General features: G+C 38.7%; 1 protein-coding gene across 1 annotated transcript in view; it reads right to left on the bottom strand.

The window, feature by feature from the left end:
* The window catches only part of LOC117383696 (CUB and sushi domain-containing protein 3-like), a 185,091-nt gene that overhangs the window by 27,180 nt on the left and 140,409 nt on the right, over positions 1–17,502 (bottom strand). The window contains 10 exon segments of the mRNA XM_055228152.1: positions 2,253–2,435; positions 4,070–4,246; positions 5,752–5,934; positions 7,917–8,090; positions 8,873–9,058; positions 11,578–11,751; positions 12,313–12,486; positions 14,205–14,378; positions 15,584–15,778; positions 16,709–16,894. Coding sequence (XP_055084127.1) covers positions 2,253–2,435; positions 4,070–4,246; positions 5,752–5,934; positions 7,917–8,090; positions 8,873–9,058; positions 11,578–11,751; positions 12,313–12,486; positions 14,205–14,378; positions 15,584–15,778; positions 16,709–16,894 — 1,806 coding nt within the window.

Raw genomic sequence — 17,502 nt, 5'->3', positions numbered from 1 at the left:
CCAGATTGGAGGTGTGTGAGCATCTTTATATGCATGAGTGACGTAAGGGTCTAATTGAATGTCCTCACTTGATTTTTAAGAGCACTTTGCCGGGTGAGTGTTAGTGGCACGAGACCACGATCCCAAGTTTCGTTGCTTCCTGCTCACCGCCTTCATCAAACCATAACCACACTGGGGTCCAGGAGTCGGTAGCTGTCAAGGCTTAAAGCTAAGAGGTTAGATAGTAACACACGTACATGCACACTCCAAAGAGCACTCGCAGGCTCTGGCTTATGCTCCACATTTTAAACTGCCTTGAGTGAAATGGCGTGTCCATTGATTTTCTCGGCAGTTTCAACATGTCAAGGAACAGGATCCATCAATAATAAAGCACACACGTGAAATATTACGAATGTGTGTCAAGGATTTGAACTTTCTGCCAAGGTTAAACTGGTAATCTACACAGAGAATGATTAAATCTAATGATTAAAAACATTACATTATGTATTATTCAGGTTTTTAAAACTATTTTAGACACCTTAGCCTTGGTACCTTAAAATGTGTGTATTGAAAACTAAAGGCCACGGTGATTTAATCTTTGCATACAAGCACAGGGTGCAAAGATTCCATCTGCTGGGGCAATGAGGAATGAGTCAGTGCAAAACTAAGATAAAAGCAATAGCTACTAACATTGAATTGGTTGGTTAGTTGCATAATAAAATTATGACCCATCTCCTAATCTTGAGCTTGGTTTGACCAAACCCACCATACTGGAGGATTGTGCATGTTTTGAGTTGATGGGGGAAAAAAAAATACATTTCCTGGAGGAAACTGACCCAGACATGGGGATGACATGCAAAGGTCTGCACCTGCTGGCCTGGGAGTCTTAGCTGCGAAGGAAGTGTTAGCCACTCAGCCACCTTGCTGCCGATTTATTAAGCACTAATTCAGTATGTAACATGGTGCACATATACATGCATTGAAAGTCTTAATGCAGGTCTAAATCAGGACTAAAAGTAGAATTGAATACAACTCCAGATCCGCCAATTGTACTCAGGCCACAGTCTGTGAACCAGTACACAAAAGCACTGTCATAATAGGCCTCTAGTGTGATCATCCACAGAGGGTATACATCAGAAGATGCATAATGTTGCTTTAAGAGACCATTTCCATAGATTCTTAGACAATCCACATACACATCCTAGTGAAGCTGCTTCTGTCACATGCTCTCTCTTTCTCTCTCCCTCTCTCTTTCTATCTCTCTCTCACTGAATGAGGAGCGAAGTGGTTCCTTAGCAACAATGAACCATCATTTGCCTCATGGGCTGCTCCTTTTCCCCAAGTACTTTTGAACTGTCGCCTGCACCACTTAATCTGCCCCACAATACTCACTTTTGGGATATGAACACATCGTGCTAATCTCTACCTCCATTCAAGCATCATGAATCATAGAGGGATGTACTGATAATGGGCAACCACCAATGTTACGACATGGTCTTTAGTTTGTCTTTTAGAAATGTCCTAGTTTTCACAGAAATCTCTCTGGAGAACACATTCACAATAAAGGGACATATGGCAGGCTACACATATTAGAAATAACTATGCACTTACAGAACATTAACACATCTAACTTAATAGAATCTTACCATTATAGACTGCTGCATTGAAAATGATACAAAAAAAAATCTAATAAGAATAAACTCTGACATACATGCAAAGACAGTGTCAACAGCGGTGTAGCCAAAGCAACAGCATGATGATGAGGGCATATGTATAAGTATAAGGACAAAAATGTACAAGAGGGAAAGGTACATTTATACACAATGCAAGTAAGAAAAAATAAACATATGGGGATATCTAATAAGGTGGTAAGATATTCACCATCTCTGAAAAGGTCACAAACAGACAACCAACTTTAGAAAACAACACTCAAAGATAAAAACATGTTATTAGAGGAAGAAGAGATTAGTGCCAAGGACAAGAACTAGTGCAAAAGGATACTTTCCTCTTTTGTGCCACCTGATCGCACAGGGAGCTGCGGATGATTTGTCTTATAAGTACATTTAAGTAAACAACATACCTTTAGTGACCACAGAGGAAGTTGTATGCCACCTTGCTTGCTAATCTCATTAGATCTGCAGGGTAAGCATGTTCTTTGTATATAGAATGAGAATGTGAGCTTCTACCAAGGTTGGAACAACTCGGTCTGATAGTTATCAAGGTCCTTTATAACATGCAAACAATGCTGTATGTGTTTATTTACATTGCTTTACCTTGGCATACTGGTATTGTTCCACTCCAGGTGCCATTGTTAGTGCAGGTTCTTGTGAGACCGGTGTCCACAGTGACCATGACAAACCCAGGCTGGCACATGAACGTCACATTCTGACCCACAGTGAAGTCATCCCCAAAATGAAGTCCATTGGCAGGTATTCCAGGGTCTCCACAAGTAATTACTGTCAGGAGACAGAATGAACAAGTGAGTATTGTTAAAAGATACAAATACAATGTAAACAAACCAATGATAGGTTTAATAGTAACAAAGAGAATTATTGTTTATTTTGGCCCATGTAAAATGTGGTTTTTAAATTATAGATTTTCATAATTATTCCTTATCTGAAACCTCTTTCATATAATTATAATAAATCATTAAAGAGGAAAAGGCTGAATCACACAAAAAAAGTGAAATGAAAATAATGACATTAGAGTAAAACCTAATCATTAATAATGATTTCCTTTTTTATTAGAGCAAAAAGTAAAAGTAATTATGCAGCCTTTTTATGTTCAAAAGATATGTGTTGGTGGGACCACCCATCAATGTCCAATGTAGCCATGCTTGAAAATAGTAGACAACGTGAAATAATGTTTAGTGAAACTTGAAAACATTGGCCTTCAATTACAGAAAAAAAAAAAAAAAACATAAGGGAAGAGCTAAGAATACCAGTTCAAAATTATAAGGAAAAATGCAATTAAAGCTTCAAAATAAATCAGCAGTATGATGGCAAGTACTAGGGAAAAAGCTGTGCTGACTAACTGTATATTTTGTAACTTCATGCCACAGTTCACTGAGCAAATCTCTCTGGTGTACTTCAGTTAATTTGTTAATTCCTCTTATGTTCTACAAAACCCTTTTCTTCAGCCACTAAGCAAGTCAAGAAAAACAACTCAAAATGTCTGCGTAGCCTCTTGAGAAGCTTGTGATGACTTTGGGCTGGTGACCTACAGGATTGATTATCTGTGGACTGTGACAAACATTTCCCTTTTAATGAAGACAATCATCAAAGGTGCTAATGTCCCTGAACTCACCACAGAAACACAATATAAAATCAGAGAAGTGGGCGTGAGGTTAATGTGATGATGAGCCATTGGGCAGGTTAGAGTAACCCCATAGGGACAATAGACCATTAATATTTCATTTTTGATCTTTGAATTCTGTCCTCTCTCCTGTTCTCTCTCCGTCTTCCGGTAAATCCCCAGAGACTCATTTCATGTGAAAATTGAAAATTATTCCCATACCATTTATCTTTTCTCTAGATTCAATAACAAGTAAAAGGGATAACAAAGGAAGAATATTGGTATTTTTTGAGAAAGGAGTGTGATGTAATTTTGTTTGATAGCCATCCGTCTGCAAATTGAATTTAGACTGTCATACGTCTTAATTACTCCCAGGCTCATTTACTGAGCGATCCAGGCAATATAAAAAGATGGCTGACACTTTGAATGCCTTGGAATGAGAGACCAGATTTATGTGGTATTTAATAAACTGTATAATGCTATTTTCCTTCATAGTGGGAGCGAAATATAGATATAGATTTTTCAAAGAAATTCACTTTGTGAGGCCACATTGCTCATGAAGCGCCTCACAAGGGGGACTGATTAATGTAATTTTGCTTGAGTCATTGCATGTGCAGGTAATCTTGTTAGTCATTCCAGCATATGTTCCCAAGTATGACCCAAGATTTACAACAATAACACTGCCAGTGCTCAAGACAAAAATATGCTTTTGGAATCAAAACACAAGCTGAAAACATTTGATTGGTTTCATGACAGATTTGAATATGTAACTCTAGAATTGGTCCTGAACACTTACAAGTGCAGTTTGGAGCTGTGCCAGACCAAGTGCCGTTGGCCAGGCACTGGCGTGTGGGTGAGCCACTGAGGAAATAGCCTTCCATACAGGAGTACACGATGGAGTGGGAGAAAGTGGTGCCGTCCACGCGAGAAATGCGTCCATGAGCCGGAGTACCAGGGTTTCCACACTGCACCGCTACAACACACAGATCAGAAATGCTTTTAAGTAACATTTTCTATCAGTCTTATATCAGTTGCAGTCAAAGCCATTTCTAAAATACAACATGACACAAAAGCTCCAAAACAGCTGCATCCTGTATTCTGTGAACTAAGAGACTTCTGTAACAAATCACTTCTAATTGTCAAAACAATGCTCACTCAATCAGCTAATTGGCTGGAAAATCTGAATGTGGCTCTAGTTTGCAACAGACGTTTTAGGGGCACTGGTGATTTCTCAATTACCAAAAGCTAATAGAGGTGCAAACCTGTAACTCGGAGGCATCCATAATAAACCAGGTGCACGACGCAGTTCAAATCTATTTGCCCACCGGGATAACATTTTTGTTCTTTAATGTTACGTTATTTCCAAAAATGAATAAGGATGTGCTGTGAATTAGAAGACAGCATAATTGAAACTACTTAGGTTTTCAGTTTGGTCTTTCACTTCTTGGTGTGAGGAGAAGACTACTGTATAATACCAAACCTCTGAAGTCAGGGTGAAAGATAAGACGAAAGGCAAAGTTTTAGGTAAAAGAGAGAATAAAGTGAATAGGAGGAACAGATGGAGGAGTGGACAGGCCCTGGGAGATAGAGCCAGAACAAGATTATGATGAAGAAATCAGCAGAGGAGCAACAGGAGGGAAATGAAAGAGAAGAGAGACACATCAAGGAAAACAAGACAGACATAGTAAAGGCAGGCGCACAAAGAACAGTTCAGTGGATCTGGTCCAGCTTATTAAAAATGGCACTGGCTTTGTGCCAAGTGGGCAGACAGTAAGTACGAGCGCCGAGCAGTGAAACATTGGCCTCAATATCCGGTTGACCCCTGGAGGTAATTTATGCAGGATATAGCACAGCCATTCTCTGAACTAATATCTGCAAAATCCACAATGATTCATTCATTACAACCCAAAGATGACTTGGCTTTAGGTGCTGAGAATAATGAATTTTTGGGTGCAATCTGGGAGTGAGTTACCACACCACAGGCAGTCACAGAGAGCAGGAAAAGGCAGACAGACACTTATCCATCTGCTGCTATTCTGTGTTTGTGGACAGTGTGCCATACTGATCCGACTGCAATTCTGACTGCATCTGAGCTGCAGCCAGTCTGTTTCTTTTCAACAGGGAACACAGTAAAGCTATAGACTATAGCAGAGAAAATCGCGTCCAAGAGCAGTGAGCTGTAGCTTTTTATAAGCTTCTAAAGAAACCCAGCACTGTTTACGGCAGAAACTGTAAAAGGAGAAAATGCACCTACTTTGAGTTAGACTAGTTTGTAAGCGGGTCTTCATGCTCTATATTTAGTTAAATACATAAATATTCCATTGGTTGAGTTTTCAAATGTTTCTTTAAGGAATAGACTCTAATGCACTTTTGGAGTACTATTTGTTCTGCATACATCATTGTATATACATGTTTGTGAACTATATACATTCTCATTCATTGCATTCTCTACATTGAGACACAGCAGGACAAACTTACGCTTGCAGAAGGGCTGTCTCCCAGACCAGGTGCCGTTGGGGAAGCAGATCCTCTCTGCAGAGCCGTACAGAGTGTGTCCCACTGAGCAGGTGAAGCGGACCTTGCTGCGCACTTTAAAGTTGCCTGCCTCCCTGCTGGCATGGGCAGGTGTCCCTGGGTCTCCACAGGTGCCCGCTGTGTCACCTGCAACAGGAGATAACTGTGGTGAAGCCACTGAACACAAGAGAGCACGAATGTGATCCCTCTGAACTATGTGTGTGTCGGATGGTAATGTCAGTGAATTACAGCACGGTGCTCCTGTCTGTAAAGCTAAGGGACAATACAGGGAGGCTGAAAGTGCACAGCTCCAGAGACCTGCACAAAGCTATAAAATACACAATGCACCAATGAGCAGTTGTCACCCAGCCAACAAGCAGGAGCACCATTTTTCATAAGGTTGACACCAGGAGCTTTGTGTCCATAAAACACTAAGACTAGCATTAAAAGGCAACCAGCTGTGGGTCTGACAAACGATGAATATAGTTTGACCTCTGGACTTAAATGCATTTCTGTTTAACAACATTTTTTTTTTGTTCTTCGAAGGTACAACCCTGGACTGCCCTGTGCAACCTTTTATATGAGCAAATAATTTTGTCCCATGTTTTAAGAAATATTTACTTTGAGTGGAGCGTGTAAGAAATGTGAGTAATGACAAGAATAGAGCCAGTGCTGTACTGCTACGCAATTTATGTAGTGATAAAAAGCCCTCCAACCTGAGCGGAGTGAGTGTAAAGGGCTTGCTGTGTATTCACATGGGACATCCAAAAATGGAAAAAGGAAAAAGAGAATGTTCCAATGTGCATGCTTCATGCAGTGCTCAGGAAATCAAAGAAGAAACATGTGAAGGCTTATCAGATAAATATATTCACTGCTGTAGGGAGAAACTGTTGCTTTGCTTGTCTCTCCACATGACAAAGTCTACCTATCTCAACCTATGGGTTTAAGATTTTATATATGCTAGATATAGATGAAAAAGACTGGCATTTCTTAAAAGTGCATAATGTAATTTTTTTGGTGAAGGTTGCTTGTCTCCATGGAGATACTATTGCTTTGCTTCGAATGCTCCACAGTATGGATTTTAACTACTGCTCACAGTAAGAATACGGTAAGAATTCAAGAGATTTTTGAGCAATAAAAACACCTAATTATTAAAGTTAATTAAACAAATGCTGAAGAATAGGTTTAATGTTATATGGTGGAACATTACTGGCATAACATCTTAATGAAAACAAGCAGGCAGACCTCTACAAGAAAAGTTTGACATTGCACCTTTTTAGAAATTTCTGAAATTGGTTACAAATATCTTCATTGCCAGAACCAAGAAAGATTCTACCACAGCTCATACTTTGTTGTTGCCTAGGTGTGCGTAAGTGTACGTGTGTTTGAGTGCTGTTGGTACTTCATTAGTCTTATTTGGTAATTGAAGCAGCGTGGCTCGGCATGCACTGACAGCTATAATCTCACTAATTGGGATGGTGGTGGTTTTGGTGTGAATTAGACTTAATGTCCGTTCACCAGGCTCTCTTTGTATGAAAATAATAAGGCCTTCAACTTAGCCGTTCAACTGACGAGGACAAAAGGGGAATGGCTTGGCAAGCAGTTCCAAGTCCGAGCTTACTAATTAACAAGGGAGGCAGAGATGAGAATAGGGATTGATGCATGAATGGAGAGCTGTGCTGATGCTAGGCTAAAATGCATGGAATTTATAGGCCATTATTTTCTTGTCTCTGGCAAAATATACTGTGCACAAAGAAAGACTACAACATGAAGTTTTTCCCTATGTTGTTACACAAACAAGATGTATTAAATGAAATTGAAAAAAAAAGTAAACTTTAGAGAGAAGTTCAAAATATATTGTAATACAATTATTGGGACTATTTGGGTATTGAATATTGGCAGTATCGTGCCGGACATTCATATAAAACACAATGTGTAAGTGACTACTAATATTACACTACTTTTACCATTTGAAGTTATACAACATCTTTTTTTATTTTAAAGATGGTTTGTGTTAATAGTTAGTAGTCCTTGACATGTTAGAAAAGAAAAAAATGTCTTTTTGATGTATGATGTATTAATTATTCAGTAATCCAAGCCAGGGTGAATGAAAATGGCAATGTGAGTACCTGAGCAGTGAGGCAGGGGCCCGCTCCAGTGTCCGTTGAGCTGACAGGTGAGTGATGTGTCTCCAATGAGCTGACGGTCTCCAGAGCACGAGTATCTCACTGTGGAGCCAAAGGTGAACTTCTCCCCAGTCATCACTGCAATGGGAGGGCTGCCAGGGTGCCCACAGTCCACCTCTGCATGGTTTGGACAGAACAAATATTTTTAAATGTGATGACAAAATATCAAGAGATGCCTGTTGTTGCTGACTGAATTAGTGTGTAGATGGTCAGATTCAGATAAGAGAAATTGATTGTGTAAAGTTGGTCTCTCATAGATCCATCTCTGTCCCTAGATATGAAGTGTTTAAATCATACTTTAATTTTAAAGATCCACGTTGTGTTGGTTTATTCACAATACTATAGACTAATATAAGTTGGTTGGATTTACATTTGTTTTGATTCTAAAGTCAAATATCCAGTCAGAAAAATGAATTACCTCCTAGCATTGGGTTGTCAGATCCTACGGCTAAACCAACTTTTTCCAATAAGGGTGCATACAATGTAAAGTATGAAAATTAAATTTTCAGCACAGGCACTTCTATACACATTTATAGAAATAAAACAATTTATACAATTTTAATATAAGACATCAATTATTATAAATAATACACTTTGCAGTGACAGTAAATAGATCTTTACAGAACCTTGATAACAACAGCAGCACTTTATACTTAACCTCGATACTTTCAGTAATCCTCTGAGGGCACATTTACAACTGCCTCTACAGCTGGTCCTTGACAGGCATTCACTTTCTCAATTTGACACAAACACAACCATACACCAAAGACCATTCACAATTATATTAAACTCTCCAACTACTTAGGATTCAAATATACAAGTGTTCTTGCAGTTGTTGCAATGTGGTGCGTTGGAACTTCCCATGCAAACACTTAAAAAGTGAGAAGTTGGCCCCCTACCAAAGCACTCTGGCAGAGGCTTGTCCCACAGCCCCACTGGTTGGCAGGTCAGCACTGACGAGCCAAACAGGTAATATCCGGGGTTACAGTCGTAGAAGACCACACTGCCAAAAGTGAAGTTGCCATGTTCAATCTTACTCTCTCTGATCGAGTTGGCCGGGATCCCAGGGTCTGTGCAGTTCACCACTGCGGGACAAAGAGACAAAAATTAGTTATTTGAATATCATGAATTATTCAATTATCAAATTATAATATAAAACACAGTCCGCAGTCCAATTATTGTTTTTTCAGCAGGGGTGTTTTAGACAAGACTTTCTCCCTGTAATATCAAACTATTACCTCTAAATTTGCATAGTCAAATGATTGTTCAACTAAATGTGGGGAAAAGTGCCATTAACATGTTGTATTATTGCTAACAGAACTGGTCAGACTCATGTTTTATGGATAAAACAAATGTCGTTCATGCATGTTCTTCACTATTGCTCTATTTGTCATACACAATAGTCAGGACTTTGCAGTTTTTGTTAAATGACATGTTAACTGTATTATAATGGAAAAATAGTCTGAATATATTAGTCTAGAGGTCTTACTTTATTGCGTTTACTTTGTGTCTACATTAAGATACAGTAAACTCTTGCTGTCTGCTAATCTAAATATAAATATAACTTGTATAACCACAAATACAGCTTTCTCCAACAAGATTTGTCACCATGACTTTTTATATCAATAGATAACATTAATTTGCTGGCTTAATGTAAAAGACAGCACTGTTTTTATCTGTTATAACTATGTAAGCATCCACAGCTTGGATCTAAAAATTAATTACTCTCAATGTGATTTAAAAGAAAAACATCAACGTTGGAATTGGACTATTTTATTAACTAAACAAACATCCACAAGTAATCTGCCATTTTATGTCTGTAAGCTATGTTCCTCCTACTTTGATTATGTGCCTATTTGCATAAATTCTATAAGTGAGCCTTAAGCTTGGAAGAACTAATGCATATATGTGATAAAGCACAGGAAGCACATTGTGGAAAATAGCAATTGTTCTATCATATAAAAGACTGATGACTTTGGGCTTTTTGTGGTCACACTCACAGCTCAGTGGCTTCTGCCCTCAAGTGCATATACGCAAGGGCTGCACTGAAAGGTGATAAACATGATTTTCAGTGCCCCAAATCCACATTGTTATTCCACCTGAGTTGCAGCGGTTGACGTGTTTACTTGAGAGTTAATAATAGAAGTGCTGATATGACCTCAACCTTTTGTTTTATTGCAACAAAAATTGAAGAGAATAAGTTCAGGATATATTAAGTTCACTCAAAAAAGTAGCCCCCATTGCCACTTTCAAAAACAAAAATACAAAGGAAACTTATTGTCACGACCACAGTCACTAACAAAGCTTCTGAAGCCACCAAAGCCTGCTGCTGACAAAAGTAGTTTTCAAATGATTAATAAAGATGATAGTGAAATTACATTTAGACTCACATCAAATGAAATCAACAATGCAAATGTGAGGGAACCTGGCTTATTATGAAAAATGATTGTGACAACACATTTTGACAAAGGCAGTCATGACAGTTTAATAAGATTTGGTGCTTTTGATCTCCTTGCTGTTTGTCTCTATAGTGCTCTTCACAGCAGCTAAAAATCTGTCTCTTCACAACTGACTGCCAATGGAGTTATGCCCATGAGAAATAACATCATAATGTTCAAGGCCAAATTAAACTGTCTGCTTCAATAGCAGAACTGACCACTTCACCCTAATTATACACATACACTGATGAATATCGTAAAGTAAATGATGTCATTTTGTTTCTATTATATGTTACTACATATAATATAATTATTATATTATGTTGTTATTCCTAAGTGCAAAGAGATAACATTGTTAGCAGTCATGTCTCCACGCAAGAGGATCAGGATTTAACCAGTAGGGATGGGGTGAGAGACAATTCCCACAAGATGAAAAGAGACTTGGTCCACAAGAACAAGACAAGGCAAGATTTTGATGGATTGCTGAAAAAAAAATTCCCATCTCACAGGACATTTTTAAGAAGATTCCCAGACTGTCTCACACTTGGCTCACTTTCTTCTTAAAAACGTTTTCAGCCAAGTGCCTCTTCTCCAAGAGTCTGTGCAGACACTACACAGAAATGACCCCATCTCACAAGATCTTGTGTGAGATCCTTATAAACCAGGTATTCCAGTTTCCATACATGCATATCATAGTTGTATGCAAATTTCCCGTAATAGTAAAATGATTTTAAAAGCATAAACGTTTGTCAACCTTGAGGCTTAAAGATCCAGTACAGAATGTGAATCACCTTAATTTTTCAATATGAAGCTATGTAAATATCTCTCACAAGCTTCATGTATTTCCCCATGTGTTTTATCACAAGCTAATCAATGTCTTTTATGCTCAGACAAAGACTCCATATGTTTATCATTTCCTCTGTCCAGAAACACTGCCACATTGACTACTTGCCATCAGATCAATGCAAAGTTGATGTTGCTAGTTGTTCATGAAAATAAATTGTCAGGGAAATCATTGATCATGATACATATGTTGTCCATTGGATGATTATAAAGGATTTACTAGCAGCTAATTACAGTCGCTGATTCTCAGATCATTAACGAATGTCAGCTATAATGGGTAGACAGCTACACCAGTCTTTTATCCTAATATGGACATGTTTTACCTCTGCATGTTGGGGGTTGGTGGCTCCATTGGCGGTTAGCCTGGCATTGGGCAGTGGAGGGGCCTTCCAGGGTGTAGCCTTTGTTACAGGAGAAACGCACCACGTCGTTGTAGTTGAAGCCATCACCAGTAGTGCGTCCATATATGGGGCTGCCAGGATGGCCACATGTGACAGCTGGAATGACAGAAATGAAAATATTTTTGAACATCAATATATGTGTGCAATGGTTCCAGGTTGGCGCAAACAGCAGCAACTATAGGTTTAATTGGGTATATGAAAGGGTTTTATCCACTGGGTAACTGATCTAATTGTGTAAACCTTCAGGCAGCAACAAAAAACAAACTGTGTAAGAGATGATTATCTGGGTATCTGTGTGGTCTTTTCTATCTTGGACCAATCCTGGACAAATGAGGGATTACACAGACTATAAAGCTTAATAATGTTTTTGAGGTGCTTCAGCCACCTACTGGACCACCTGACTCAGACCCTCAAGGAATACTGGGGAAAATAGGACCACTATTATTTGTATGGTATATAGTCACAATGATGTATTGCTTTTCTAACTCTGCTAGGTGAAGGTTAAGTGTCTTGCCCAAGGACACAATGACAAGTCAACACAAGATCAAACCACAAACCTTTAGTTCAATTTGTTTCTCTCCATATTAAGGGGCATATGAATTGTGGAAGATTTTAGATATTGTATTAGCTTGGCCAAGACAATGGTGAAGTACTCACAGATACAGACTGGGAGCAGCCCAGACCAAGTGTGGTCCTGTTGGCAGATCCGCACAGAGGAGCCGATGAGCCTGAAGCCTGGGTTACACTGGTAAACCACAGTGTCTCTGTAACCAAAGTTCTCTCCAACTACCTGGCCATTTACTATCGGCTCTGGAGTGCCACAGTGACCCGCTGGAGGAGGGGAAAGAAATACATAGCTATTAGTTAACATGGTAGCAGAAAAATGTGTTTCCACTTGAGATAATCTGATTACATCATATTTGAATAATGGTTAACTGTAATGGAATTTTAAAAAAACAACAATGCTGAAATAAAAACCTGCAATGTAAAATTTGATAGCAATTCATAAATGTTCCCTTTCTCTTTTTTGGTTTAATTTCAAGTTATATTTTTCATTTTTGTCATTAAAAGTATATTAAGACACACAGATGCACTTTTTCTCTTCACTGTGAGCTATAATAAATTCTATTTGAAAATCCGATTTTTCCACAGCCACTTAAAATCTGTGAAATTGCCAATGACTGCGTGTGATTTCCCTAATTTACTCCTGTAACCTCAAACCTGGCCAAGCATTTTATTATCACTCGGTTAGAGAGCAGCCAGATAGTGTGTTCGATAGTGCTGAAGTAGGCAGGATCCCGAGAAGCCTGGCTATGTTAACCCTGACAGCCATATCACTAAACAAGAGAGAGGTGCCCTTCCTTTAATGAACTAGACCAATCTTGGAAGCGCTAGTGCCACAGGGTTGATAAACGGACTAATACATCTGCCAGGGAAACCATCACTTTCTGCTGTGGCTAGGCTCAAGTAATTACACATGTCTCCTTCCCTTCTACAGTAGGGAACAGTGATGGGCTGTGCAACGCAGGCCCGGCTACATTTTATTGTTTAGATCGCTCAACAACAGTTCAAACTGTGCGGCTAAACCTTGGCAAGTGGGTCGTGGTTCCAGGCCAGCTGAGGATCTATAGCCACTTTTGCCCTGACAGAAACAAATCGCACTTGGAGACTTTTCAGTACAGCAATCTGCTCTAGGGTTTGCACATTTCAACAACTTTTATGATCCTGCTAAGCCTCTTTACAAGTTCAGATGTTGTTTTAAGTATGTTAACCTAAGGGGAAATAGAGGATAGTGCAGGGCTAGTTTACAATGTGACGTCAAGCAAAATGTAACAAGCAAGATCAATGAAGTAGACATTCTCACCAAGGACAAATGTAGTTCTACTCATTGAGGTTAAAATGGATAGGACAAATTAGATGGCTAATTTCACTGAAACATAGTTAACACAATCTTGTTTCTAGTTTTTAGTATTTCAACACCTGTTACCTAGCAACCACAATGTTTCCCAGGGCAAAAACCTGTCTGCATTACACAATAGTCATGGTTAAACTAATACAAATGAATGAGAACGCTTTTTTTGCTAAATTAAGCAGCTTAAGCTTTCAGGGAAAAAAAAAAAAATCGTGTGCATAAAATCTCTGCATTTTTGGTATTGACACATAAGCACAGGCATTCCATTTTAGAATATATATGACATATTCTCACTGCTACTCCCTGTATTATTGTACTTCTTTTCTCAGATCTTTCCACAAACTGCGACTTAACTGATGCAAAATTAGGATAAATATTTTCCACAGGTGCTAATAATTACACCATAACAAGTAATAATTACAAAAACAACAAGTAATAATTACAAAACATGAAAACCTGTTATATGTGTTTTAACGTAAACAAACACAACAAAGCCATTACATATATTACCAATACATTACTTGATTTCTTCAAATGTTGTTGTTACCTACATTGGGAGCATGTTGTCTAAACTTAACAGCTCAAATGCCAGCATGTCTAGTGCAGGTCATGACTACAACTTTTAGTTTCTTCTCACCCAGACAGTGCGTCTCCATCCCACTCCAGAGCCCTGATAGCAGACACTCTCTGACTGGAGAGCCCGTCAGCACGTAGCCAAGGTTACAGCTGAATATGGCAGATGCTCCGAAGGTAGTTTGGGTGCCGATTTTCTTGCCGTTTGGAGGGGTGGGCAGGTCGCCACAGGAAATGACTGCGATGAGGTAAAGGGAATTGGAGAGGGAAAAGAGGGGTAGAAGCATAGAAGACATTTAGAGATCAGATGAAGACACATAGAGAACAAAGTTGGCTCATATTGTAGGAGTCAATGGGCGGAGCAGTCATTTACAGCCAGCTCACTGACCTTAATGTGATGAAAGAGCGACCAGGACTATTTAATAGAAACCATAATAATGCTGCTGCCTTTGTCCCTAGTACATTATTCATCATGCTGTCCGTGTGACCCTCTGCAATTACAAAAGCTTTTTGGCCATTTTTTTTACAGCTAAAAGTAGCTCTTATGATTGCATCAAAAGCATTAATTTTGACTTTTAGAAAGAAATGCATTCTCAGTTGAAGTTGAAAAAAGAAAGACATTCAAATGATTACTCAAGAAAATAAATTAAAATCTCTCCCTTTTTACCCAAACTAAGTGAAAAGAACGTTATACTATTCTAGAAGTATAATTTTCAGGTTAATGTAGCTCAAGTTGTGTACAAGACCCATACTTTAAAAGTCATACCCAGGACCACATCAAAAGCTTGGGACTTCTAGAAAGCCGACGCTCTAAGGTGAAAAATAAACAGCACTCACAATCACGGACTTATTTAGCATACTCAACAAGCTTGGAATGATGAACAGATGCTTAGCCTCAGACACCTGTGTAATCCCTTAAGTGTCATTAACAGAGCATACCATTTAGGAGTTTTTATAGAGACAAGGATGACTGATGATGATAGGACCTATGAGACCGTTGTTAGACTTAAGGCAAAAGATATGTGGATATTGTTGGGAAATCAGTATATTTTGATGTTTGTAAACTTGTTTACTGGACAAAAAATTTGCTTCTAGCTTATAAAGGCACAAGTTTACACAGATAAAATAAGTCACTTAGTCAGAGCTATTTAGAAGGGTAAATTGGAGTTTCAATAATTTCATGGTGCAATAATCTGATGTTATTATGGGATATAGAGGGGACTTTCAAATGGAATGATAACACTGAATGAAAATGAAGAAATAAAATTCAATGGGATCATTTTATCATCTGGAGAAATGCAATAAAGTCATGAAAATAATCACAAATAAAAGCCTGTTATGATTGTCATAACAATCAATTTAGAATTATTAATTGCCATGGCAACCGTGCTAAAGTTGTGTGAACCCATGGTTATTATATAGCTTTTTCTTTACTGTACTCACTTTTACATCTGGGTCTTTCATTCCTCCAGCTCCACACTCCATTGGACAGACACTGGATAGTGGCAGGGCCAACTCGGTAATAACCAGGATTACAGGTGAAGATGATTTTGGTGCCGTACTCATAGTGTGAGCCATTGACAATCCTCCATTTCCCATGGTCCAGTGTGAAGGAGCTGAGACTGGGGCATGACACCACTGTGGGGAACATATAACAAGTATAAGTGGAAAAAAGCAGGTGATATGTTGGGCAAAAAAACATGTTACTGATGTTAATTACCAAAGTAATTTTATGTAGTGTAATTGCTCTAAAAAGCATCTGTAAACATGAGATTCAGTCAATACTAACTGGGAATAATGTAACTTGCAATCTAATTGATATACAGCTTCAAGCTGTTTCTATTACTCAAAAGTATTTAAATGTAGGAATGATAATTAACCTTCACTGAAATACTGATTGTTAAAAAATGCAATTTAAAACCATAGTGAATCTTTGTCCCTCCTTCAATCTTCAATGATACAATTATAAAATATGTAATAACATGTAAACATTGAACTCCAAGAAAGTGTCCAACCAAACTTGTCCTCTCTCCACGGAATACTTCAATATGGTTTATTTACTCTGAGATTACAAGAGATCTGCCTCTCCAAGAATAAAAGACATTTTCTCGCAACCCACTTTACAACAAAGCTGTTTAACAATGTGAACAAAATGAGTTTCAAATCGAACTCTTTCTGTTTTGCTTTGAGACATTTTGACGACAGGGACCAAACACAGATCCCCTTTGTAAACAGCGTTGTCAATCACTTTTTACGCTCATTCTTGAGCAGCTAGGAAATTAGACTTGTGTTTTTAAATTTGGCACAGTGCTATGTAGGTTCTGTCAATACTATTAGTCAATTTTAATTATTTGCTCAAACCTCAGTACCCTATACTAAAACTTCTGCAACTTCTGGAACAATAGTCTAGATTTTGTGGAATTTGCATCAATGCACACATTTTTCTCCAGAGAAAGACTCAAGTTAACTCTGCTTTGGGAGTTATCTGTCAAAATGCAAAAATGAGATGGGTTAACCTGTCTCCCTAAATAAGGTTTGATAGCGCCCCTGGTCTGGTCGAGTGCTCACCGATGCAGCGGGGGATCTTGTTGTGGTTGCTCCAGGTGCCGTCTGGCTGGCACACGGTGGTGGTCAGCTCTTTGGAGGAGAGCCGGTAACCGCTGTTGCAAAAGTAGGTCACCCGAGTGCCCACCGAGTAATCAGCAGCCAACACACCTCCATTCACTGGAGCACTGGGCACGCCACATGACACCGCTAAAGAGGAGAGGGAGGGCAGTGTCAGTATGCAAATTCAATGAGAAGGTGGATCTCAGAGAAAAAGACTGCAAAATATGTGAGATTTTCTGTGAGTCGGTTGTATATGGTTGCAGACTTACACGTATGGGTGCGTTCACCTCTTTTGGTTTGGTCCTGGTTTGAGCTCAATTCTAGTTTTGGTTTAGTCTAGTCCAAGTAGAGTTTCAGGAAAAGTCCAGGCTTAGTCCAAATTTTGATGTAGTCCGTTTCAACAGTGTGATTTGTTCTAGTGAATGTAAAAATCAATATGGCCTTCTAATGTGAGGTATAATGCATAAATGGTTTTGCCAAAGGAAATATGCAACAAAGATCAAAAAGAGAAAAGACAAGAGTTTAAACAAATGAAATCAATGGCATTCTAATTACATTGTTTGCTGTCTTCATATATTAGAGCAAGCATTTTGTGTAGATAAACCATAGGCCCACATGTGTGTATCACCAAACCTAATTAGACAAATAAAAGCACATAGAAACCACTGCTGTATGCTAATTAGAAGTTAGCAGGTAATTTGAGTGGAAATTGACAGAGGATGATGGAAAATTGATTTTTGTTTCCTTATGGGTTC

This window comes from Periophthalmus magnuspinnatus, chromosome 16, assembly GCF_009829125.3.
Source record: "Periophthalmus magnuspinnatus isolate fPerMag1 chromosome 16, fPerMag1.2.pri, whole genome shotgun sequence".
Lineage (NCBI taxonomy): Eukaryota > Metazoa > Chordata > Actinopteri > Gobiiformes > Gobiidae > Periophthalmus > Periophthalmus magnuspinnatus.
Note: the sequence above shows the minus strand (reverse complement) of the source record. Positions and strands in the feature narration are given on the sequence as shown.